Below are 26,001 nucleotides of genomic sequence, written 5' to 3'. Positions count from 1 at the left end.
TTAAAAAATTGCAAATAGAACTACCTTATGACCCAGCAATCCCACTGCTGGGCATACACACTGAGGAAACCAGAATTGAAAGAGACACATGTACCCCAATGTTCATCGCAGCACTGTTTATAATAGCCAGGACATGGAAACAACCTAGATGTCCATCAGCAGATGAATGGATAAGAAAGCTGTGGTACATACACACAATGGAGTATTACTCAGCCATTAAAAAGAATTCATTTGAATCAGTTCTGATGAGATGGATGAAACTGGAGCCAATTATACAGAGTGAAGTAAGCCAGAAAGAAAAACACCAATACAGTGTACTAACACATATATATGGAATTTAGGAAGATGGCAATGACGACCCTGTATGCAAGACAGGAAAAAAGACACAGATGTGTATAACGGACTTTTGGACTCGGAGAGGGAGAGGGTGGGATGATTTGGGAGAATGGGAATTCTAACGTGTACTGTCATGTAAGAATTGAATCGCCAGTCCATGTCTGACATAGGGTGCAGCATGCTTGGGGCTGGTGCATGGGGATGACCCAGAGAGATGTTGTGGGGAGGGAGGTGGGAGGGGGGTTCATGTTTGGGAAGGCATGTAAGAATTAAAGATTTTAAAATTTTAAAAATTTAAAAAAAAAAAAGAAGAAAAAATATATAAATAAAAAATATAAATATAAATAAAAAATTAAATATAAGATGTTTAGATAGAATCCAAGCAGGAGGGTAAATGGATTGGACTAGATGAAGCTTAAGACCTCTTTAATCATTAAGTTCTGACATTTTTATGTACTTTTATATAATAATTTTATAGTATATAATTTTATAAGTTACTAAATTACTCTGTGAGAGGATCACTTTCTTAAAATTATTTTTAAGGACAGACCAGCCTGTGATGTATACAGGTCAGGAAGCAACAGTTAGAACTGGACATGGAACAACAGACTGGTTCCAAATAGGAAAAGGAGTACGTCAAGGCTGTATATTGTCACCCTGCTTATTTAACTTATATGCAGAGTACATCATGAGAAACGCTGGACTGGAAGAAACACAAGCTGGAATCGAGATTGCCGGGAGAAATATCAATAACCTCAGATAGGCAGAAGACACCACCCTTATGGCAGAAAGTGAAGAGGAGCTAAAAAGCCTCCTGATGAAAGTGAAAGAGGAGAGTGAAAAAGTTGGCTTCAAGTTCAACATTCAGAAAACGAAGATCATGGCATTCGGTCCCATCACTTCATGGGGAATAGGTGGGGAAACAGTGGAAACAGTGTCAAACTTTATTTTGGGGGGCTCCAAAATCACTGCAGATGGTGATTGCAGCCATAAAATTAAAAGACGCTTACTCCTTGGAAGAAAAGTTATGACCAACCTAGATAGTATATTCAAAAACAGAGACATTACTTTGCCGACTAAGGTCCGTCTAATCAAGGCTATGGTTTTTCCTGTGGTCATGTATGGATGTGAGAGTTGGACTGTGAAGAAGGCTGAGTGCCGAAGAACTGATACTTTTGAACAGTGGTGTTGGAGAAGACTCGAGAGTCCCTTGGACTGCAAGGAGATCCAACCAGTCCATTCTGAAGGAGATAAGCCCTGGGGTTTCTTTGGAAGGAATGATGCTAAAGCTGAAGCTCCAGTACTTTGGCCACCTCATGAGAAGAGTTGACTCATTGGCAAAGACTCTGATGCTGGGAGGGATTGGGGGCAGGAGGAGAACGGGCCGACCAAGGATGAGATGGCTGGATGGCATCACGGACTCGATGGACGTGAGTCTGAGTGAACTCCGGGAGATGTTGATGGACAGGCAGGCCTGGTGTGCTGCGATTCATGGGGTCGCAAAGAGTTGGACACGACTGAGCAACTGAACTGAACTGAACTGAATATATATATATTAACTCAGAATGCTATTGATTGTATCTCAAAATCATTTAAAAACCAATAGGTCAGTGATTTATGGAATAAACTCAGTACATCCTCAAGTAACATAATTGAAGTGTTTATCATTTTATCCGGTGAAACTTAAGTCTCAAGCAGAACTTTTTAAAAAATAACTTATTTTCTTAAAAAAGAAAGCCTTTTATCTATGGCAGCAGGATTTTTATGTGATATATTATTGCTGGTTAGTAATTGAATTGATTGAATAAATTTTAAACAATTTTGGTAAAGATAAGCTTATGATTTTTTATGTGTTCAGTAGTGTCTTTGTGAAAGTTGTGTTTCATTTGTCCTAATTCATGTTTTTTTGTTAAAAGTCAGAGCAACCTCTGTCCTTCCCACATTTGATCCATCATGCCTATTTAAAGGACACTTGAGCACCAAAAGTAATGGTAAGTGAGGTACTTAAAATGGTAAGAGATGGTTAAAAGATCAACCAGTTGTGTTTCCTTTATTTGTAAACTATGTAGCATGATGAAAAAATGCTTCCTTTAATCAGTATTTGGACTTCATGCTCCTTCTGGGCTGTGCCCAGTCGTGTGCTCCTCTGTACGGCCCCATGGACCATAGCCCGCCAGGCTCCCCTGTCATGGGATTTTCCAGGCAAGAGTACTGGAGTGGGCTGCCATTTCCTCCTCCTCCATACTACTACTTAGGATTAAATATTGCAAGAATTCCTGGGACTAGAGAGTGTAGGAGTCCATCCTGCCCTGGATGTGGCCCCTGGTCGCCTCCTGCCCCCTGTGGCAGCTCCAGCCCAGCTCTTCTGTTGCTGGCAGACTGCCCTGGCTGAAGGCTTGCCTTCCTTGTTAAAATGGTGATTAGCAGGTGGTTAAAGACACAGCACTGAAGAGGAAAAGCCAGGCAGAGAAAAAGAGAAATGCCCTTGAAAAGGCCATTTTGTGTCAGGAACAAACACTTGTCCAGCTGGGCCTCTTTATCCAGTTGGAATTTCTAGATCTTCTAAAAGGAAAATCAGTATTCTCTAAGATGTTCTCTAAATCTATATTCTGTAAGATCAAACATCTTAATGTTTTCACATTTTAAGGACTTTAAATTTTAATGTACATTTTAAATATTTTATAATTGTAGCTTAAAATTTTTAAGCCTGGGTTTTTGGTCAAAATAATTGAAAGTCTTTTTTTCCTTATTTACATGAAAAATCTTTGATGCCGATCCTCCAAATGTGAAAGAAGGATCATTTTCAATTACTTATTTCTTGGTAATAAAACAAATATATAAACATGGAACCAGAATCATAAACTTTGAAAAGTAATTTTTAAATAAAAATTTTGAACTAGTTTTAAAAGATACTTAAATAGAAAAACAGACTGAAGAGCAGTATGTCATTTACCAACTTTTTTTTTTAAGAATATGTTGCAGAGCTGGTATAGAAACAGTGATTGTAAGTATGAGATTGCTTTGGTTCAAACTATGTCCTTTATCAGCTGTGTGACCTTGAAGACGTTCCATTCCTGTGCCTCAGTTTTCACATCTAGTAAATGGTGATGGTAATGACTAGATGAGTTACTGCATGTAAAGAGCTTTGAACAATATACGCACGGCACCTATTCAGTAAACGCTTTCAGCAGTGGTTGTAGTATCCGTGTCAAGGTTGTCATTATTGCATATGCTTTTATTGTGCATAGAATTCCCTTAGAAGGATGCATTAAAGCAGCAGCAGAGTTTACTTCTGCGAGAGAACACTCAGGGTCAGGGCAGGAAGTTCAGTCCTTTTCAGTGTCTGTGCTGTTTTAGCTGCAGTTTTTTTAAACTACATGTATGTATTATCCTCAAAAACTTTAATATTTTAAAAAGTTATGCCTGTGTTTATATTTTATATGTTTATGCTAGTATATGCATGCTTAATTCAAGAATTCTTTCAACAGTTTAGATGAGGTCAAGAAGTTTAATGTCATCTGATTTCTTTGTGATTGTACTTGTCTCAAGGTTGTCCTAATGCTTCCAAAAGAATGCAGTAAACTGATTTGTAGGACTTGTTTTCAGGTATAAAATTAGAAATTTTCATCTCAGAATAGAATCTTCACCTGTAGGATTTGTTTGATTTCCCAGACCAGTATATTCAAATGTTAAACATGATAACACTATTTTATCATCAGGCAAGCAGCTAAGTATTTTTAGTTAGGAGATTAAGAGCTGTCAATAAGTAGTAGTTTTGTAAATGTAATGGTAGGTTATCTTCCACAGTCTCTTCCCGAAACTCTCAGGCTTATAAAATTTAGGGAGGTTTGAGCCCAGAGTGGTCAGTAGCTCGTCACGTATCATTGCAGGATGACAGCTAGGACACACTCAGCGTCACAGACACAGTGCCAGCATCTCCATGGTTAGAGTCCAGAGCATTCTATAAAAATGTGCTTAATACTGAGTAACTTGTTTATCTCATGATGGTTTTTAATTAATTTTAAATATATAATGATTAAATGTGTTTTAATTTTTAGCTTTTTGCACTGACTCCTCCTCTCTCAGACTAAGTTCCCTCCAACTGGTCAAGAATCACATGGCTGTTCACTATAATAAAATCCTTTCAGCCAAAGGTAAACGTGCAAATGTTACTTTCTGTACCCAGTTTAAACCCTTCTCAGCTTCACTTCTGATTTGTGTTAACCTGTAGCAAAAATGAATACATGATGTACCAGTGGGTTTGTGCTTGGTGTGGTAAAGTACCAGCTACAGATTGGTACACCTAGCAAGTCCGGAATGCCGTTTTATTAGCTGTGTTTGAATATAATGTCTCTGTCTCATTTTACCTGTGTTATTCCTAATATATTTTGTGATTAGATGCTGATCTTAATATTGTGATTAGACAGTAATTTATAATCTGTTCTTTTTAACACATCCATTCTTCTACATATTGTCTATGGTGGCTTATACTAAAAGGCAGAGTTGACTAGTTATGATGAGGTTCTACGATCCTGAGAAGCCTGAGAAATTTATTGTCTGTTCTTTTACAGAGCACGTTCGCTGACTTCTGGTACAGACCATTTCATCATTTCACCAAAAACTTCTCCCTAGTCCTTTGCAGTCACTCTCTTCCCTCCAGTTCCTGGCGACCACTGATCTCCTTCACTGTAGTCTTGCCTTGTCTAGAATTTCGTATAAGTGGAATCACACAATATGTGTCATTTTGGATCTAACTTATTTCAGTTAGTTAACACTCTTGAAACTAACCCATGGTCAGTATTTCTTTCTTTTTTTGCTAAGTTGCCGGGGTCCAGCCCCGGTGGATCCAGGGAATTCAAAGGTGGGGGGATGGCGTTGGCGTCTTTGGAAAAATACATATTTAATTACAGATATAGAGAGAGATTAGAAACAGATAGTGTAGTAGGAGATAGTGTAGAAAAAGAGGCTGAATAACTTGGTCTACGTGGAATAGCATCCATGCTCCAGATGGGAATTCAGCCAGAAAAACAGGGAGCAAGAAAGAACGACATGGGGGTATCAGTCTTTCTGGAAACTGATCCCATTGTCTTTATTTTTAGGTTTGCTTATATACCTTTTGTTACACATAGGGATGAATATAGAGTCACGTGGGGGTCAGCAGTCCTGACCTTTATCAAAATCAGGTGCTTCACATAAATGTTAAAAAAAGGTCTTAGGAATATTACATCATCTTCTGGCCATGAGACCCACTGACATTTTATGATCCTTTCTTTCTGATAACCAAAAAACTTATTTTTTCCAAGGGTGTTTTTTCTTAAACCAGGTACCACCCTCCAAATAAAGTTACATTCCTATAGGGTGAGGGTGTAGTGAGTTACAATCAAGAAAGGAATTTATTTAACCCAAGGTTAACATGATTAATCTTAAAGGTTAATACTTATTTCTCCTATATGCTAGTTATATTCATTATAAGGGCAGGGAACATGGAGATTTAGCAGCAAACATCAGCCCAACAAATGAAAATCCTTTTACCAATGTTCCCCTTAAGATCTATTTAGTCTTAAGATAGTGATATAGTTACATTTTTACATAGCAAGGACACAGTGATTTATAACAAAGTACAGTGATCTATTACAAAAGAGAAAATTCATTAACTCAAAAAGTCTAGTATTGCTAACCTTAAAAACTACTGTATTTCCTTTTCTATATTCCAAATACATTGATTAATATATTCCCAGGTGCCTAAGGATATGGAGGCCTGGCGGCAATCATTGACTCAACAAGAAGAAAAAGCCCTATGCTAATTAAGACTCTCAAAATACTCCAAAACTCTCTGTGCTGTTTATGGTTGAGAGGTAGTAAACAATCCTGTGGCAGCAGTATGGATAATCCTGTCACACAAGCTAGTCTGTCAGCAGAGAGGTTTGACCTGAGACATCCTTGTCCCACCCAGAGCAGGGAATTAGCAGCAATTATTGACACAACAAATGAAAAACCCTTCACCAATATAATTCCTAACCAACCCACTATACTAATAATTTCCAACTCCCCAAAAGAATTTGCCTTTAGTAAGTCTAAAACATCTCGTGCCTCTCAGATTGGGAGGCTATAAACAATCACATGTGGCCGGACGAACCTATACAGGTGGGCTAGACAACCTTCAGAGGAGTCGGTAAGCTGAAACACTCTTGTCACGCCCAGGAATTTTTATTGCCTTGGAGCTGCACGTTTACTCCTTCTCCAAGAGAAACGGTTATGGGGGAGAGTCCCCCGTAAAGTCAGAGGTGTAGGTGAGAGCATAAAACAGACTCTGGTTTTGGGGTAGATGCTCGGGAACAGGGGGTTTCCTGAGGCTTGATCACACCTTTGCGTATGCCAAGCCTCCTTCCTCGTGACCTTTGCCATGGGCGGAGTTCCTCACGCTGGCCCCTGGCACTAAGTATTCCATTTATTGAATATACCATAGTTTGTTTATTGACGTTCACCAGTTGGTGGACATTTGGGTTATTTTGACTCACTTTTGGCTATTAGGAATAAAGCTTCTGTAAACATTCATTTAGAATATTTGACCGTATGCTTCCATTTCACTTGGATAAATTTATTTACTAGGAGTGGAACTGTGGGGTAATACAGCAAGTGTATGTCTAACTTTATAAGAAGCTGCCAAACTGGTTTCCAAAGTGGCTGTCATTTGCTTGTTTCTATCACTTCCACATCCTCGCCAACACTTCCTATTGGCAGTCCTTTTTTAGCCACTCTCTGGATATGTAATGGTATCTCATAGCGTTTTAGTTTGTATTTCCCTAATGCCTGATGATGTTTGTGCTGCTGCTGCTGCTGCTGCTGCTGCTAAGTCGCCTCAGTCGTGTCCGACTTTGTGCGACCCCATAGACGGCAGCCCAGCAGGCTCCCCTGTCCCTGGGATTCTCCAGGCAAGAACACTGGAGTGGGTTGCCATTTCCTTCTCCAATGCATGAAAGTGAAGTCCCTCAGTCATGCCCGACTCTTAGCGACCCCATGGACTGCACCCTACCAGGCTCTTCCATCCATGGGATTTTCCAGGCAAGAGTACTGGAGTGGGGTGCCATTGCCTTCTCCACCTGATGATGATAAGCAGCTCTTTTTTCCTTTTTTTAAATTGCGGTATAGCTGACATACAGTATTATGTTAGCTTCAGATGTACTGCATAGTAATTTGACATTTGCTTATGCTTTGAAATGATCAGCAAGGTGAGTCTACTAACCATCTTTCCCCATAAAAAGTTAATTACTGTGTTACTGACTCTTTCCCTTATGCCATGTATTACTTATTTGTGGCTTTCTTATTTCATAAAAGGAGGCTTGTGCCTTTTAATCCCTGTCATTTTATTTTGCCCCACATTCTCAGCTTCCTCTTTTTTGCCAACAGCATTTACTCTCTGTATCTGAATCTTTTCATTTTGTTTTTCAGCTTCCACATGTAAATGAGATCATACTGTATTTGTCTTTTTTGTCCAACTTATTTCACTTCCAATAAAACCCTCTAGATCCATTAATATTATAGCAAAACACAAGATTGCATTTTTTGTAGCCAAGGAATGTTCCGTTGTGTATATATACCACGCCTTGTTTTTCCATTCATCTATCAAAAGGTACTTAGATCGCTTCTATATCTTGGCTATTGCAAACAATGCTGCAGTGAACATGCAGATTGGTGTTTAATTTCCTTCCGGTAAATTCTCAGGAGTGGAATTACTGACTCTTAGGGTAGCTCTATTTTTAACTGAGGAGCCTCCATAGTGTTTTCCGTAGTGACGGTAGCAGTTTAGAATCCCACCAGCAGTGCATGAGGGGGTCCCTTTTCGTTGGGCAACTTTTCTTATTCTTATTTTCCATCTATATATCTTCTTTGGTGAAATATCTATTTAAATCTTTTGCCCATTTTTTAGAAAATGGGTTGTCTGTCTTCTTAGTGTCAAGTTGTGGGAGTCCTCCTCATGTAAACACTGTCCTGTGTCAGATACATGCTTTGCAGATATTTTCTCCCAGTCTGTGATTTGTCAGTTCATTTTCTTGATTTAAGTTTTTATTATGAAATAACTTTAGACTTAACAGAAAAGTTGCAAAAATAGTACAGAATGTCACAGAAACCCTTCATCTAGCTTTCTCTGATATTAAGATTTTATATAGCTAGAATACAGTTATTAAAACCGGAAAATTAATATTGACAGCATACTATTAACTACAGACCTCATTAGAATCTCAGTAGTTTTTCACTAATGTCTTTTACAAAATTTTTTATTTTACCATTTGAATAACTACAGTTTTTAAATTTTTGGTAAAGTTTTAGCTTCTACATTGTTTCTGATCCATTTTGAATTAGTTTTTGCACAGGGTATTATATAAGGACCATTTTTTTTGCCTAAAAATGTCCCAAGTACCATTTGTTGAAGAGATTGTCCTTTCCTCATGGAAATGCCTTGGCACTTTTTAAAAGATAATTGACTATTTGCAAGGGTCTGTTCTAAATTTACTCTTCAGTTCTGTTGATCTGTATGTCTGTTACAACACCACACTGCCATAATCACGGCAGCATTACAATGAGTCTTGAAATCAGATAATGTCGCTGCTCTCATTTTGCTCTTTTTTCTCAACTTGTTTTGGGACTCCGGTTACTATGTTAAGTGAGTGATACAGGTAGGTTAAGTCAGTGACACTCAATACACTGGTTTTCTGATGTTTACTGTTTCATGTTGAATAGTTTGCATTGCTGTGTTCAAATTCACTAATGTTTCCTTCTGCAGTATCCGATGAGCTGTTAATCCTAACCAGTGTGTTTTTTATCAAGGATATTTTTCATCTCTAGAAGTAGCATACATATGAAAACAAGGGACTTCAAGTACTGGAACCTCTTGTGATTTTGACTTTTGATAGTTATTGTCGTTTAGAAATATTAAGAATAGTATTAAAGCAAGTGATTTTTCTCTTTCAGCTGCAGTAGACTGCTCAGTTCCACTAAGCATGAGTGCCAGCATCAAATGTAAGCAATTTTTAACATACTGCCTTTTTAAAAAAAATATGGTAAACTGCACACACAACTTAAAATTTACCTTCTCATCCATTTTTAAGTCTACAATTCAGTGACATTAAGTGCATTCTTCTTGTGGTACAGCCATAACCACTGTCCATTTCCAGAATTCTTTTCATCTTGGCAGAACTGAAACTCTGCCAGGTTTGTTGGGATCCGTGTATCCAGGGCAACAGCAAGAAGAGCTGCGTAGCAGGTGTGAAATAAACCAGCTGGAGTGACAGGTGATGAGCTCATTGAGATAGGTCAGAGAGATGCAGACCACACAGGGTTTGGCCATGTGCAAGCAAGTGAAAACTAAATGACATTGGAAGCCATTAGAAGGTCTTGAGAAGAGGAAGAGGAACAGCCAGTTTAACTTTTAAAGTGTTTCTCTGGCTGGTAAGTTGAGAGTAGTCTGCAAGGGGCAATGGTTAAAGCAGAGTGACTAGTTGGGAAACAGCAAATCAAGGGAGAACTATTGGTGGTCTGGATCAGTGCTTGTAAGTAGAGGATGGGTGTGTGTACTTGCTCAGGCACTCAGTCCTGTCCAACTTTTTGCGACCCCCATGGTCTGCAACCCACTAGGCTTCTCTGTCCATAGGACACTAATTGTGCTTGTAAGCAGAGGGAGTCTGAAATGGCTTCATTCTGGAAACTTTTCAGATGTCTGTCAACAGTATTTCCTGATGGACTGGACGTAGATAGAATAGGAGAGGAAAAGAGGGGTGAGTCAAAGATGCCTCCCAACGCTGAAAACACAGCGTTACAATTCACTGACATTGTAAGTAGGAAGGTATCTAGGGGAGGAAGTGAATCAAGTGAGTTGGGAATTCAGTCTTGGTCATTATAAGCTAAAAATAAATGCCTATTAGAAATCCAAGTGGAGGTGCTGAGGAGGCAGTTGGAATGCAAAGCCTGGAGCTCAGGAGGAGGTTCCAGGGTGGAGACAAACGTTCAGAAGTTGACAGCATACATGGTTTACTTGCAGAGTGGCTCCTATTTTTTGTTTTTAGAATTTAGACTTAGTTAGTGCTTATTTATCCCATGATACTTTCTGCCTTCAGTCAGTTGAGACAGGAGTTTTTCTTTATGATCATGTAAATGAAAAAAATTGTGATGTCTTGAAGAACCGCAAAGATTATCATCACCACACTGAAGTATAGTTAATAATCATTACTTTGTGTGTAACGTAGGTGATGCGCATTCTAATCAATACAAACTTACTTAGAAATAGGCTTTATAGACATATTTTCAAAAAGAAATACGTCTCTGGTCTTGAGTCATCTCTGTTTTAATAGTCTTCTGTCAAAGCAGACAACTGAATTGGTAATTTCAGTCATTGTCTGAATTAGGATATCTCTATACTTTGTTGAATTGTTTAAGTAATGCCATATTCTAATGCATTAGAAAGGCTTTCCCTTTTATGTTCTTAGTTTGGGGATGTGCGTGGGCTTTCTCCAGGTACGGTGAGCAGGGGCTGCTCTTAGTGGGGTGCTCAGGCTTCCCTTCGCTGTGGAGCACAGGCTCAGAGGTGGGCTCCGTCGTGGCACGTGGGCTGAGTTGCCCCGCTGCATGTGGAATCTTCCTGGGCCGGAGACTGAAGCCGTGTCATCTGTCTTGGCAGGCAGATTCTTAATCATTGGACCACCAGGGAAGTTCCAAGAAAGCCTTTACCTTTTACAGCAGTTTTATTGACAAATAATTTTCATACCATAGAATTTATGGATTTTTACCAAGTTTACAAAATTGTGCAGCCATCACTACAAACCAGTTTAGAATATTTTCATCATCTTAAGAAGATCCCCAGAATGGTAGCTTTGCAGCTGCTTCCTCATCCCACTCCTAGCCTTGAAAGCCGCTGATCTGTTTTCTTTCCCTGTACATCTGTTTACCAGTCGGTTGACACTTTCGCTGTTTGTTTTTTGTCCGTGATGAGTAGTGCTTCTGTGAACATTCATGTACAAGTCTTTTGTGTGAATGTGAAGTTTCATTTCTCTTGAGTATACACCCAAGAATGGAATTGCTCGGTCATCTCATAAAATTACATTTAACTTTTTAAGAGACTCCCAAACTGTTTTCGGAAGTGACCATACCATCTTACATTCTTGCCTCTGACATATTAGGATTTCAGTTACTCCGTGTCTCTGCTAACACATTATCGACTCGTTTTTTGATTGATGGCCATTTTAATGTGTGAAGTGGTATCTCGTGATTTTAATTTGCATTTTCCTCATGATTAATGATGTAGAACATTTTTATATGCTTATTGGCCATTTGTATTAAATATATCTTTAGTAAAGTTCTTTTCAAATGTTTTGTCCCATTTTTCCCCCAAATCAGGGTGATTTGAAACTTGAAATTATCTTGTCCATCAAGTTGAGATACATTCCAGTTAAAAAGCATATGTTAAATTTAAAATTTTACATGAAAATACAAGTCATTTAATTTATGGTTAGCCTCTTTAAATTCTTTATTTTTGCCTGCACTGGGCCCTCATTGCTTTGTGCAGACTTTCTTTAGTTGCCGTGAACAGAGGCTACTCTTCGTTGCTGAGCACAGGCTTCTTGTTGCGACGGCTTTTCTTGCTGTAGAGCCGAGGCTCTAGGCCCGTGGGCTTCAGGGGGTGTGGCTCACGGGCTCTAGAGCACAGGCTCAGTAGCTGTGATATCAGCACAGGCTTAGTTGCTCTGCGATGGAATCCTCCTGGACCAGTGCTCGAACCCACGTCCCCTACACTGGCAGGCCGCTCGCTATCCACGGCGCCACCAAGAAAGCCCCACCTGCCTTTCAACTCTGAAGCTGGACTGGCTTTCATTTTGCTGTTTTCAGTCTTCGAAAATGACTCAGTACCTGACTTAAAGCCCACTAAAATGTGAAACCACTCTTTTGGTTTGTATTTTCAAATGAATAGCAGTTAAGAAAAATGGAAGTCAGTTATCCTAATTAAAAATAATATTTTAAAATTTAATGTCATTTTTTGTCATACAAAACTTACATTTTTGTAACATAATATTGACAATAGTATTTCATTTGTAGGGGAGCATATGAATTAATTCAGGCTCTGCGTTTCTAACCTTTGTATCTCTGTATCTACTAGCAGTTGTTCCCTTGAGCCCTTAGGCTTAATCAGTTTGCCATATCTTGTTTGTGCTCTTTAAATAGTTAATCCATTTGAAGTTTCAGGAAACCCTATGGATTTTTATTTACATATCAGTAGTGTAAACATTTTTAGCAAGGAGAAAAGTACTCTTTCTTAGTCTTCAGTCATCAAAAAATTATTTTTTCTATTTTACTCTGTATTTCAATATTTTTTCCCCTCAGATGCAGACCAACAGCGAAGAGAGAAACTCAAAAAGGAATTAGCAAGGTGTGGGAGGGAGCTGAAATTTACTAAGACTACAGTGCCTCCTAAAAGTCATTCCAAATCATTACTTAACACTCTACAAAAGGTAAGATAGTATTTTTACCTTTTCAAAGTAAATGTTTCTAAGATACTTCATTGATGGTGCAACCTGAGTTTTTGATAATGTTTGCTATAGGTCAGAATTGGTAACCTTTCCTGTTAACAGTCAAATAGTAAATATTTTAGGCTTTCAAGGCCACACAGTCTCTGTTGCAACTGTTGCGCCACTGGAACGCACAGTACTTAAGTGAATGGATATTGCTTTGTTCCAGTAAACCATTAGTAACAGAAAAAGGTGGTGGGCCGGACTTGATCTGTAGTGGGTATAGTTTCCTGACCACTGCTTTAGGTTTTTTGTGATACCCTTTATCATCTGATTAACGAAGCTCTTTTCAATTCCTCATTGCTTAGAGAATTTTCTTCCCTTCTCATGAATATATGTTAATTTTATCAGCTGCTTTTTCTGCATTCTTTGAAATGGTGGTACAGTTTTTCTTTTTAATCTATTTCAAATATAGTGAATTAAAATTGAGTTTCTAATGTTAAATCAATTTTGCATCCCTAGTATAAATATAGCTTTGTCATGATATATCACCTTTTTTCACGCATCACTAAATACAGTGGCTAAGGATTTTAGCGTCTGTGTCCATCATCGACACTGGCCTGTCATCTCCCCTTTCTCTACCACGCCACGTCTTGCTAGCCTCCTAGAATAGACTGGGTGCTGCTTCCTGTTTTCCATGCTCTAGAGTAGTTTATGTGAGTTTGTAATTATTTGTTCCTTGAATTTGATGGATTTCAACATTAAAATTATTTGGGCCTAGTTTTCTTTGTGAGGTTTTTGACTGATTCAGTTTTTGAAATTGCTGTAGAACTATTTTCACAATTTGTACATATGTAGAAAGTTGTCCATTTCATCTAAATTTTCAAAGTCTTGGCATAGACTTACTTGTAATCTCGTAAATCATATCATAATCTCTCTTGAATATGTATTATTTCTTCTTGTTATCTTAATATTGCTTATTTTTGCCTTCTTTCTTCTTTTCTTTATTATTCTCACCAGAGATTTGTCAGTGTTATTAACCTTTTTAAGGGCATGTTTTTTACTCTGTTGATCCTTTGATAATTTGCTTTCTAGTTCAGTAATGTTTATGCTTATCTTTATTCTTCTCTTTTGGCTTTCATTGCGTTTATGTTGCAGTATTTTTTCTGCATTTGTTTAGCTTATTTTCAGCCTCACTTCTTTTGTAGTGTGAACATTTTAAGGCTGTGTATTTTTCTCCAAGTACTACGTTAGCTGCATTACTCAAGTTTTGATATGTGGTATTTTTATTGCAGTTTAATTCAAAGTATTTTATAGTTTCCATTATAATTTTTTCTTTAACTCATTGTCTTTTAGAAGTGTTCCTTAATCTCTATGTCTGTTTTTCCTCCTGGTTTTCCCTTTGCTACAGATTGCTAGCCTAATTGTATTTTGATCAGGGAACATCTTTTTGATACTCATTTCTTGAAATCTGTTGAGATTTGTTTTATGTCCCAATAGGTGGACAATTTTTTTTAATGCACTGTCATTATGTGTTTGAAAAGAAAACATGTTTTATAGCTCTGTGCAGTGTTTAATGTATAGTGTATTCATTAAATTAAGCTTTATATACTTTATATGTTCAAATCCTATTGATTTTTTTGTCTGATTAGTCTGTCGTGATTATGTATTTAGGTATTTCTCAAAAAATTAGCACTAGCAATTTTCGTTTTATATATTTTCAGTCTGTATAATTACATACAGACAGACTTGTTCTTGTTTAGCTGCTAAGTCATGTCAGACTCTTAACACCATGAACTGTAGCCCAGCAGGCTCTTTCTCTCCTTAGGATTTCCCAGGCAAGAATACTAGAGCAGGTTGCCATTTCCTCATCCAGGGGATCTTCCCAACCCAGGGATCAAACCCACATCTTCTGCTTTGGCAGGCAGGCTCTGTACCACTGAGCCACCAGGGCAGCCCGCGTAGAGACTTGGAGACGATAGATTTTCTTGGTGAATCAGACCTGTTGTCACTGTGCTTTGAATTTCTTTACCTTGATGCTTTTAATGTTAATACTGAAGTGTGTTCTGATAGTAATACGGGTAAACTAGCCTTCGTTTCATTGGTATTCCTTTGGTATATCTTTCTCCATTTTTTAATCCTAGTAGTTTAGGTGGGTCAGATTATTCACTGGTAATTTTTATTCTTTAAAGTGAAGTGCTTCGTATATTTTCATTTCTTCTTACTGTGTTGTGTTTGACCGCGGTAGTAGACAGAATTCTGAGCCCCACAGTGACGCCTCCCTTTAAACAATCCCCTCCTCCCGCATGCAGGCAGGACCTGTAGCTTGCTTCTAACCCTGGCATGTGGCAGAGGTGATGGGATACCGCTTCCATGGTTGTAAATGGCAAAGTGAAGAGAATTTCCCCCTGTGACCGAGAGAAAGAGAAAATAGGTCTGGGAGTAGTTTCTGTAGTGGTTGCTGTTCCCCTCTCCTAGCCATGACAGAGAAACAAGAGGAAGGGGCTCCTTATGCTCCCCCCCCAACCCCCGAGAGCGTTTGGTGTGGTTCCTAGAGGAAGAGGCTTGCAAGCGGTACAGACTCCCCAGGTCGCAGAGGCTTCCTGCACCTGCGCGAGTCTACACTCGGTCTTAGCAGCTAGCTGAAGACATCTTGCGCAGTCTTCTCAGCAGCGTGTGTGTCATTCAGCAGCTTCCATTGCACACAAGCACTTGCTCTGGTCCTGTTTCTCCATGTAAGTGCCTGTCTCACTCTGGATTTCAGGTTAGTTGTTTGCTCTGTGACCTTATTTCTCTCATGAGTTCAAGAAAAATTATTAATTTGCAGGGTGTCCAGCTTTCTTCTTGTTAAAACAGTGAGAGCTATGTTTTTACCATCTCTCAGGTGAAACTACAAATCTTTGTGTGTATGGGATGATCTCTTTAAACTTTTTAATTCTGAGGATTCTTCGCGTCTGTAAGGACAGTGGGATAATGAATCCACATGTTCTTGTCCCCCAGGTGCAGCCATGGTCAGTTCAGGGCCAGACTTCCTCCACATGTAGCCTCATTCAATGCCTCCTTCCCAGATTATTTTGTTGCAAATACCAGATATATATTTTTTATCTATAAATATTTCTATATGTATCTGAAAGACCACCATACCATTATTGTGCCTTTAAATTAATAATTCCTTGATATCATCAAATATCCACTGTTCAGATTTCCCCATTGTCTCTTTCTTTTTAGTTTGTTAGAATTGGCATCTAAATAACTTCAACTAATTGATAAATTTCTTTTAAATCTCTCCTCCTCTCATCTTTTTATCCCACTGCAATTTAGGTGTTGGGAAAAACCAAGTCATTTGTCTTGGGTTAGGGTTTCTGTGGACCATCTGGGTAATGCAGATTTAGGCTGCAGTCTTGTATGGAAGCAGCATGTGATTTCAGATTCTCAAAGGCCAGTGTTCCCTCACTGCCAGTGCTAAGATGGGCAGGTTTCCTTGCAGGTCACTCCCTGGGGTGTAGCAGTGGAGAGGACCCCAGACTTGTGAGCATAGTCTCCTAGGCTGTCTGGATGAGGCCCTGGGCTTTGTTTCCTGACCCCCAGCATTAACATCGCCTGTTGGTAAAAGCCACCGTCACAGCTGCCCTTCCTAGGCACCGAGTGGCGTTTTTTAACTCCAGCTCTTGGCATTGTACATGCGGGTGTGACATGTCAGCAGGCAGGGGGCATGAGTAAGGGCATTTATAAGTTAGTAGTGAACCTGGGTCCTTTTTATGTGAGGAGTGTAGGGGAATCAGAGACCACCTCTTAGCTGGGAAGTTATGTCATCATATTGACTCATTATGTGACAGTTTGCAGTATGGGGAAGGCTTCCCTAGTGGCTCAAATAGTAAAGACTCTGCCTGCAGTGCAGGAAACCCGGGTTCAGTCCCTGGGTTGGGAAGATTGCCTGGAGAACCCCATGGACAGAGGAGCCTGGCGGGCTGCAAAGAGTTGGACATGACTGCGACTTTCACTCACTGCAGTGTGGGGAAGAAATGATTAAGACATGGTGCGTAAGACAGCCGAAGGGGCACAAGGAATGTAAAGTAGAATCCCCGGGACTTGGCGATTGGCTCGATGAAAAGCAAGAGGCAGGAATTACAGAGTTCCCAGCTTTCTGGTTTGGGCAACGGAGAGGATGGTGGTCATTGACTGAAAGAGTAACAGGACAAAGTGCAGGGTTTTGGGGGGGGGTGGGGGGCAGATAATATAAAGTATAAGTTTACTTGTTTGGACCTGCTTGATTTGAGATGCCTTTGGAACATCTAATATGTTCAGTAGAGAGCTGGATAGAAGTATCTGTGTCATGAAAGAGGTGTGGGCTGAAAATAGATTTGGGAGTCATCAGGAGAGCTGTCGCTGTGCTGGAGAGCCCCAAGGCTGTCACACTGATTAGAAAGGACTAGAAATGGAGCCGCTTCCTTCAGAGTAAGCCTGCTGTGCACTGTGCCATCTGGGGGTGTGTTCATCATATTTGACTCATACGTGTATTTCCATTTTTAGTGACTTTTTAAACTGAAATTTTTAAATCCCTTTCTGTTATCTAGCATTTTGAATATCAATTAATAATTATATTTTGAGGTAAGAGTGGGACTTGTTGAAAACAAAATATATAATTAAGTCTGTAAGTGTAGGACTGACTTACTCATTAATTTTTCCTTTAGTCATTATAACTCTAACTTTTTCTCTCTAAAAAGTTAGTTCACTGTTCTTTTATACAGGTATATTTTTTTACTCCATTTAGACTTCACAGTAATTTGCAATTCACTTACATTTTTATAAAACTTGATAAATAGTTCAGTTCAGTTCAGTCTCTCAGTCATGTCTGACTCTTTGCGACCCCGTGAATCGCAGTACGCCAGGCCTCCCTGTCCATCACCAACTCCTGGAGTTTACCCAAACCCATGTCCATCGAGTTGGTGATGCCATCCAGCCATCTCATCCTCTGTCGTCCCCTTCTCCTCCTGCCCCCAATCCCTCCCAGCATCAGAGTCTTTTCCAATGAGTCAACTCTTCTCATGAGGTGGCCAAAGTACTCGAGTTTCAGCTTTAGCATCATTCCTTCCAAAGACACTCAGGACTGATCTCCTTCAGAATGGACTGGTTGGATCTCCTTGCAGTCCAAGGGACTCTCAAGAGTCTTCTCCAACACCACAGTTCAAAAGCATCAATTCTTTGGTGCTCAGCTTTCTTCACAGTCCAACTCTCACATCCATACATGACTACTGGAAAAACCATAGCCTTGACTAGATGGACCTTTGTTGGCAAAGTAATGTTGTGTCTGCTTTTGAATGTGCCATCTAGGTTGGTCATAACTTTCCTTCTAAGGAGTAAGCGTCTTTTAATTTCATGGCTGCAATCGCCATCTGCAGTGATTTTGATACATATTTAGGTACATTTAAATTAAAATTATTTCAGGCATAATATTTTGATAATTGGGAGGGTTTTATGGGTAATAGATGCCTGTGGTTATAATCTGCATTTACTGAAAAGTTTGCTATGATTAGAAAGTGTTAACTTTAGCCTGTGGACATACTAGCTGTTTATATACATGAGATCAAGTAATCAAAAACCTTTTCTTTAATTTGCCACACTCTTAATATGGGCTACTTCTTTTCTGTCACATTTTGACTCACATGCTGTCACCTCAGATACTGAAATCTGCCCCCTCTACCCTACACACAGATTTCACCATTCACTCACATCATTGGTGTGTAGCACATACTGTGTGCTATTAAGATTAGTTGAATATATGAATGTGATTATGTTCTTAAATAAATGTGTTTTAAAAGCACTATAAAACAACAAAAATGAGAAGCTGTTGGTTTGTCTTATAAAATACAATTTGAAGCTTTTTGCAAAACAAGTGTAATCAAATTTTTAAATTGTACCCATCCTGTTCCACACTTGAATTGATTCCTTAACTGTTTTAATACCTGACAGTTGGAAAATGTCTGTATACTGTTTTTTCTGACATTATCCCTGAAAAATATTGATTTAATACTCAATTGTTCTGTGATTATAAAATTGACATAAGAACGTGTTTCTGTAAAGTTTCGATGATTATCACTTTACATAAATTCTTAAATCACAGGAACGATTTATAACGAATCGCACTAAACTAGAAAGGGACGGTAGTCAGATTGTCACCAGAATGTTTCCCAGTGGCGTGTAATCGATGAGTCCTTTTCTGATTTTAGAACTTTGCAGTGATTTACTGTTTTAATTTCGGTGAATTTACCAGTGTGTTACACATTTTCTGTGAAAATTATATCCAAGCTTTCTGATACTGACAGCTAAGAATCATAGAATCTGAAAAAGCAGATGGGCATAGTTGGTTTTGCTCTGTGTTCTCCTGGTTTCCAAGAAAAGACAAGCTAGGGTACATGGTAGAGATCATAAGATGTGAAGATACAGAACAGTTTCATGCTTTCAGTTGATTCAAGAGCAATTTCCCCAGCCCATTTCAGACGCATGAGGGTTTATTTCTATCTTTAAAGACGTCAGTGTTTCATTTTGTTTATTAAATAGCCATTACTGATAAGAATTTTCTTACAGGCAGTCTGATGCCTTATGCATCTCTGCCTGCTATGATCTCAGTTTGTACTGTTCCCCAAGTGTAAATAATTCCTGTGATTATTATTTAATAGCCCCTAGAAGACTTTTCAGATCGAACTAGAAATTGCTTTCCAGGGATTCAGACTCCTCTGATACGTAAGCTGCAGTGTGAACCTAGTTTGGTAACACTTTTTACAACTAACATATTAAAGTCATTAACTAAATAGTACCCTAGTAACTCACAGTTTAATGCCAGAATACTTCGTTGCTTTGAGTCATTCTGCCTTATGTTTGGATATAGTTAGAAAGCAGTTGGAAAGGAAATAGGTAGATTTGCCCTATTTTAGGCTGTAATCACAATATCCAGTTATCTGCAGTTTCCTTACGAGGCAGATCAATACTTGAGTTAGCTGACTTGTTCACTACCACGAAAGGAGTGGAAATCAGTTCAAGATTCCTGAAGGTATAAAAAATAAATAATTTTCAAACGAGTCTGTAAAATAGCATGACACAGTGGGACGAGTTCAAAGCTGTGAGACCCTGCACCTCAGTTTCTTCATCTGTGAAGCAGAGGAATAATCGTGCCACCACCCAGAAGGTGATGCAGTGATTAAATGAGTCGTATATTAACTGGGACAGAGCCCTGCACATGGCATGTGCTCCATACCTGGTAGTGAAGTGATGGGAGTTATTACTCCTCTTCTGCTCACGGGCAGTAACAGTGTCCTGTGCACTGAAAGCACTTGGCTCCTCCTCATTCAGTGTATCTTCCTCTTATTTTCCTCCTCGAGCTTGTAGGAGAGATACAACTGGCTAAATCCTAGCCTTTTTCACCTCAGTTTAACTTGCATGTAACTTCCCCTGTACCATTTAATGAAGTGTCTCAGAGTTCTGTTAAGGCTATACAGGTGTCCATAAAGTCTGGAATTATAGACAAGATTTCTTGGGCATCTTGTCTGTGAAAGAATGAAATATTACCAGTACTCTTAAGCCATATGAGCCCACAGTAGAAACACTTCTTCCAAAGTTAACGCACACATACATACACTGTAATACTACTGAGCCGTAAAAATGAAATAATGCCATTCGCAGCAACAAAGGTGCAGTGAGAGGTCAGTCAGAAAGAGAAAGACAGTACCGTCAGTTCAGTTCAGTTCAGTCGCTCAGTCATGTCCAGCTCTTTGCAACCCCATGGACAGCAGCACGCCAGGCTTCCCTGTCCATCACCAACGCCCAGAGCTTGCTCAAACTCATGTCCATCGAGTCGGGGATGCCATCCAACCATCTCATCCTCTGTCATCCCCTTCTCCTCCCACCTTCAATCTTTCCTAGCATCAGGGTCTTTTCCAGTGAGTCAGTTCTTCGCATCAGGTGGCCAAAGGATTGGAGTTTTCAGCTTCAGCATCAGTCCTTCCAATGAACACCCAGGACTGATCTCCTTTAGGATGCACTGGTTGGATCTCCTCTCAGTCCAAGGGACTCTCAAGAATCTTCTCCAACACCACAGTTCAAAAGCATCACTTATTCAGTGCTCAGCTTTCTTTATGGTCCAACTCTCACATCCATACATGACTACTGGAAAAACCATAGTTTTGACTAGACAGACCTTTGTTGGCAAAGTAATGTCTCTGCTTTTTAATATACTGTCTAGGTTGGTCATAGCTTTTCTTCCAAGGAATAGGCATTTTATAATTTCACGGCTGCAGTCACCATCTGCAGTGATTTTGGAGCCCAAGGAAAGAAAGTCACTCACTGTTTCCATTGTTTTCCCATCTATTTGCCATGAAGTGATGGGACCAGATGCCATGATCTTAGTTGTTGAGTGTTTTAAGCCAGCTTCTTCACTCTCCTCTTTCAGTTTCATCAAGAGGCTCTTTAATTCTTCTTCGCTTTCTGCCATGAGGTTGATGTCATCTGTGTATCTGAGGTTATTGATATTTCTCCTGGCAAGAATTTTCCAGAGTTTGTTGTGGTCCACACAGTCAAAGGCTTTGACATAGTCAATAAAGCAGAAGTAGATGCTTTTCTGGAACTCCCTTGCTTTTTTGATGATCCAACAGATGTTGGCAATTTGATGTTTGGTTCCTCTGCCTTTTCTGAATCCAGCTTGAACATCTGGAAGTTCTCGATTCACATACTGGTAAAGCCTGGTTTGGAGAGTTTTGAGCGTTACTTTGCTAGCATGTTGAGGTGCGTGCAATTGTGTGGTAGTCTGAACATTCTTTGGCATTGCCTTTCTTTTGGATTGGAATGAAAACTGACCTTTTCTAGTCCAGTGGCCACTGCGGAGTTGTCCAAATTTGCTGGCATATTGAATGCAGCACTTTCACAGCATCCTCTTTTAGGATTTTAAATACCATATGATATCACTTACACGTGGAATGTAAAATATGGCACAAATGAACCTACAGAAACAAGACTCACAGACACGGAGAGGAGATGTGTGGTTCCCGAGGCGGAGGGCAGGTGGGGGTGGGTTGGACTCGGACTTTGGGGTGAGCAGATGGGAACTGTTCCATACAGAATGAATAAACAAAAGGGTCTGCTGTATCGGGGGAGGGAACTATACTCACTATCCTGTGATAAACCATGGAAAAGAATATAAAAAAGTGTGTGTATATAGCCAAGCCACTTGCTGTGCATCAGAAATTAACACAACATTGTGAGTCAACTCTACTTCAGTTAACAAATTTTTTGTTAAGTTAAACCAGAAAGAAATAAAGCCGGCCAAAATGCCTTCCCTTTCAAAGCTTTCCCCCCTCATGGGAAGTTGATAAAAGAAACACATATGAACTTTTTCTGGCATAAATCTTTCTTAATTGTGTTTAAAACATCAATCACTTGAACTAGAGCTCCATACGTTGTGAGAGTACCTTGTCATTCCTTCAAAGCGTTTAAGTCACAGCAGAACCGCTGGCACTGAAGATGGCCATGACGACAAGTCAGGGAGGGGCAGATGCTGCCGCCAGCTGTGGTTGAGAGGGCTAGTGCTCAGGGCTGATTTAGAAACTCAGATAAAACGGAGGAGGACAGGGGAGCCAGGCGTGCTGCAGCCCATGGGGTCACAAAGAGTCAGACACTTAGTAACTGAACAGCCACCACCTCAGGACGGGAGTTCAAGACCACAAATATTGGTCTGTGTTATTAATCACTTTCTTAGTTTCAGAAAGAAAAATGATTGCTATCACTTGGGTTTAGAACGATATTTTTATATATAAATAATTAAAAAATGAGTATAACTTCATATACGAATTTCCAGGAACATAGACATATATTTGCAGGTTGTAGCCCCGAGGCTTTGCATTTTTTAATGTGTAATCAGGAGATCCCTAATTATCTGAATTTGTAACTGTGATTGATCACTGTTAAACCAAATGTTCTTAGCCTTCAGGAGAACCACAGGATGAAAACGGTTTATTAATCGAAGAAGTGAATGAATTTCCATCTTTTACACAGTCACCAGTAATTTCTTCTGAGAGGCTAAGTCTACCTAAGTCTCAGAACGTCCTCACGAATTGTACTGAGAAGAACTCCAGCTGCTGCATGTCCAGCATGGATTACGCTGCCTCTGGGTCCAAGAAACCATCTTTTGGAACCTCCTACGGCAGAGGGCCCAGGGGCACATTCCCCGGTTCCCAGAAGTTTCAATTAGTTATTTCAAAAGCACCCAGTGGGGACCTTTTGGACAAACATTCTGAACACTTTTCTAACAGACATTTGCCATTCACCCCACGCACTTTAAAAACAGAAGCCAAATCTTTCCTGTCACAGTATCGATATTATACACCTGCCAGAAGAAAAAAGAATTTTACAAATCGGCGGATAGAAGCTGAAACTCAGACTGAATTAAGCAGGTATCACACAGTAACTTACAGTAGATCCTTTAAGATGTGGTAGAAACTAGATCCTGCTCCTTGCGTCCTGCCGTGTGCCTGCTGTGCCGGGCTCCGTGTCTGGCAGTGTCCTTTGATTGCAGTGAGACTAATTAACTTTTCCTTCTGCATGAATCATTAGAACTATCAGAGTAATGGTTAAAAAAGAGAAATAGCTATTAAACTTGTGAAGCTCTTTAGAAACCTGAATGTTATGTATTTTAATTTATTGTTTCAGACGTGGTACTAGAACTTTTGTGTGGTTTTAAATATACTTCTAGAAAATCCTTAAAATATGTCATCAAACAGCATTTGTGTAAATATGTTCATTGATTTATGTTAGAAATAGCAAAACAGTGGACTACGTGCGGGGAGAAAAAGCAGTTGTCTAACTACCCCTGTGGTCCCTTGCCTGCCGCTACTCAGCAACAAGTCCTCAGGTGTAATGTAGACAATTGGGATAATTTCTGGAAATTAAATATAATTTGCACCAATAATATTTTCATATGCGGTAGTACCTGGCACACAATGAATATTCATTAAAGGTTGCCAAATGACTAAAGAAAGAAGCAAATCTTGTTAAGTGTTGAGTGTCAGCAGATTTGTAATTGTTTTTCCTAGTGTTCTGTGAATGAATACTTATTTGGTACTAGGTTTTAATTATTTTTAAAAGTAAAAAACAATTTATGACTAGTATCTTTTTCTCTGGGTAAATATAAGAAGTATAACAACATCAGTCTGTATGCATTTAAAGAATTAAGAAATTAAATCTAATGGTAGGATCTTCAAGTGAAGAGGAGATGATGAAAGCAAATGTTAGGTTGCTGCCAAAGTAATTGAGGTTTCAGACCTTGAATTTCAAGTCATTATAACTCGGCTCACACACATCTTTATTGATCAAAATAAAAACCATTACAGTCAACACATTTCTGCCAATGAAAATTAGTTTGTTTATTCCTATAGCCTAAAAATCCATGCCTCAGGATTCAGTGACCTCTTGGAACACATTTTCTGCCTCCTGCAGGCTGTGGAAGATTGTTCCTTGCGAAAAGGGGTCGGGTTGTTTAAAGAAGTGGTAATTGGCGAGAGGTCAGGCGAACATGGCAACTGAGGCAGAACTTTGTAGCCCAATTTGTTCAACTTTTGAAGCGTCGGTTGTGCAGTGTGCAGTTGGGCTTTGTCATGAAGAACTGCAGGCGTTGCGGTCTTCGTGCAGCTCGTTGATTTGCTGAGCATACTTCTTAGATGTAATGTTTTCGCCAGGACTCAGAAAGCTGTAGTGGATCAGACCGGCAGCAGAGCACCAAACAGTGACCATGATGTTTTTTTGGTGCAAATTTGGCTTTGGGAAATGCTTTGGAGCGTCTTCTCTGTCCAACCACTGAGCTGGTCATCGCTGGTTGTTAAATAAAATCCACTTTTTGTTGTACGTCACAGTCCGATTGAGAAATGACTCACTGTTGTTGTGTAGAATAAGAGAAGACGACGTGTCAAAATGATGTTTTTGATTTGTAGTCAGTTCATGAGGGCACCCCCTTGTCAAGCTTTTTCACCTTTCTAATTTGCTTCTAATGCTGACCAGCCATAGAAAGGTCAACATTGAGCTCTTCAGCAACTTCTCGAGTAGTTGTAAGAGGATCGGCTTCGATGATGGCTCCCAGTTGGTCATTGTTAACTCCCGATGGCCGCCACTGCACTCCTCATCCTCAAGGCTTGGTCTCCTGTGCAGAACTTCCCGAGCCACCACTGCACTTGACAGGCGGCATCAGCTCCTGGGCCAAGTGCGTTGTTGATGGTGTGAGCTATCTCCACTGCTTTACAACCCATTTTGAACTTGAATAAGAAAATCACTCAAATTTGCTTTTTTGTCCAACATCATTTCCATAGTGTACATATAAAATAGATAGCAAGTAAAAGTCATAGGCAAAAAAACATAAAGCAAGGTACGCACACTAAAAGGATGTGTAACATAGCCACATTTATTTAAGAATGCATTCCAGTATCAAATGGCAGATTTCAACAATGCAAAAACTGAAATTACTTTTGTACCAACCTACTATATTGGGTAGCTAATATATTGGGTTGGCCAAAAGGTTCATTCAGGTTTTCCATACCATCTTACAGAAAAACCTGAACGAACTTTTTGGCCAACCCAATAACATACTTTTCTGATTATGTTTTTGACAGCTCTTTCAAGATAATAGTTTCCATTTCCCTAGCCCCATTCTATCCAACAGAAATCTAGCTGCTATTTGAAAAAGGAACAAGAGGCATATGTGATCCAAACCATATCTATTTCCCATTTGTATCATTAGAAATCTCTCTCCTGTTTGAAGGTTTTTTCCCCCTAGATAGTAAAGTTTGTTTTCACAGTGTTTGTGTCTTGAAAGTTTAACAGTAATTTCTTTTAAAATATTACAGCTTTAAATCTGATTTTGAGACAGTTGAGATCAAGAACGCCACAGATTCAGAAATGAACATAAGGCAGGTAATAAAAATGAGACCTCTTTGTGTTACACATTAGAATTATAGCTGCCTTAATTGAATATGTGTAGCTCTTTGAACTGTGAAGAATAATCTTTGGTGACATTTTTTGCATGGGATATAACCAGTATACCGAAGTATTGCCCGTTTACCAATGGTTATAGCTCTCCATGAGTGGCCAGAGGGAGCCTGCCCAGTCTGCTAAGTCATTTGCTGTTCATGTGTTTTCC

At 39.4% G+C, this 26,001-nt stretch overlaps 1 protein-coding gene across 5 annotated transcripts in view; it reads left to right on the top strand.

Annotated features, from left to right (window-relative positions):
• The window catches only part of SPATA7 (spermatogenesis associated 7), a 42,393-nt gene that overhangs the window by 6,446 nt on the left and 9,946 nt on the right, over positions 1–26,001 (top strand). For 2 of the 5 annotated variants that reach the window (XM_018053885.1, XM_018053883.1), the window contains exons 2-7: positions 2,253–2,327; positions 4,395–4,490; positions 9,307–9,354; positions 12,706–12,833; positions 22,800–23,269; positions 25,709–25,775. In XM_018053885.1, the coding sequence (XP_017909374.1) occupies positions 2,253–2,327; positions 4,395–4,490; positions 9,307–9,354; positions 12,706–12,833; positions 22,800–23,269; positions 25,709–25,775 (884 nt within the window). The remainder of the gene's footprint in view (positions 1–2,252; positions 2,328–4,394; positions 4,491–9,306; positions 9,355–12,705; positions 12,834–22,799; positions 23,270–25,708; positions 25,776–26,001) is intronic. The other 3 variants (XM_018053884.1, XM_018053886.1, XM_018053887.1) reach the window with 3 other exon arrangements.

This window comes from Capra hircus, chromosome 10 (assembly GCF_001704415.2).
Source record: "Capra hircus breed San Clemente chromosome 10, ASM170441v1, whole genome shotgun sequence".
NCBI lineage: Eukaryota > Metazoa > Chordata > Mammalia > Artiodactyla > Bovidae > Capra > Capra hircus.
This window is presented reverse-complemented; position numbering and strand designations above follow the sequence as displayed.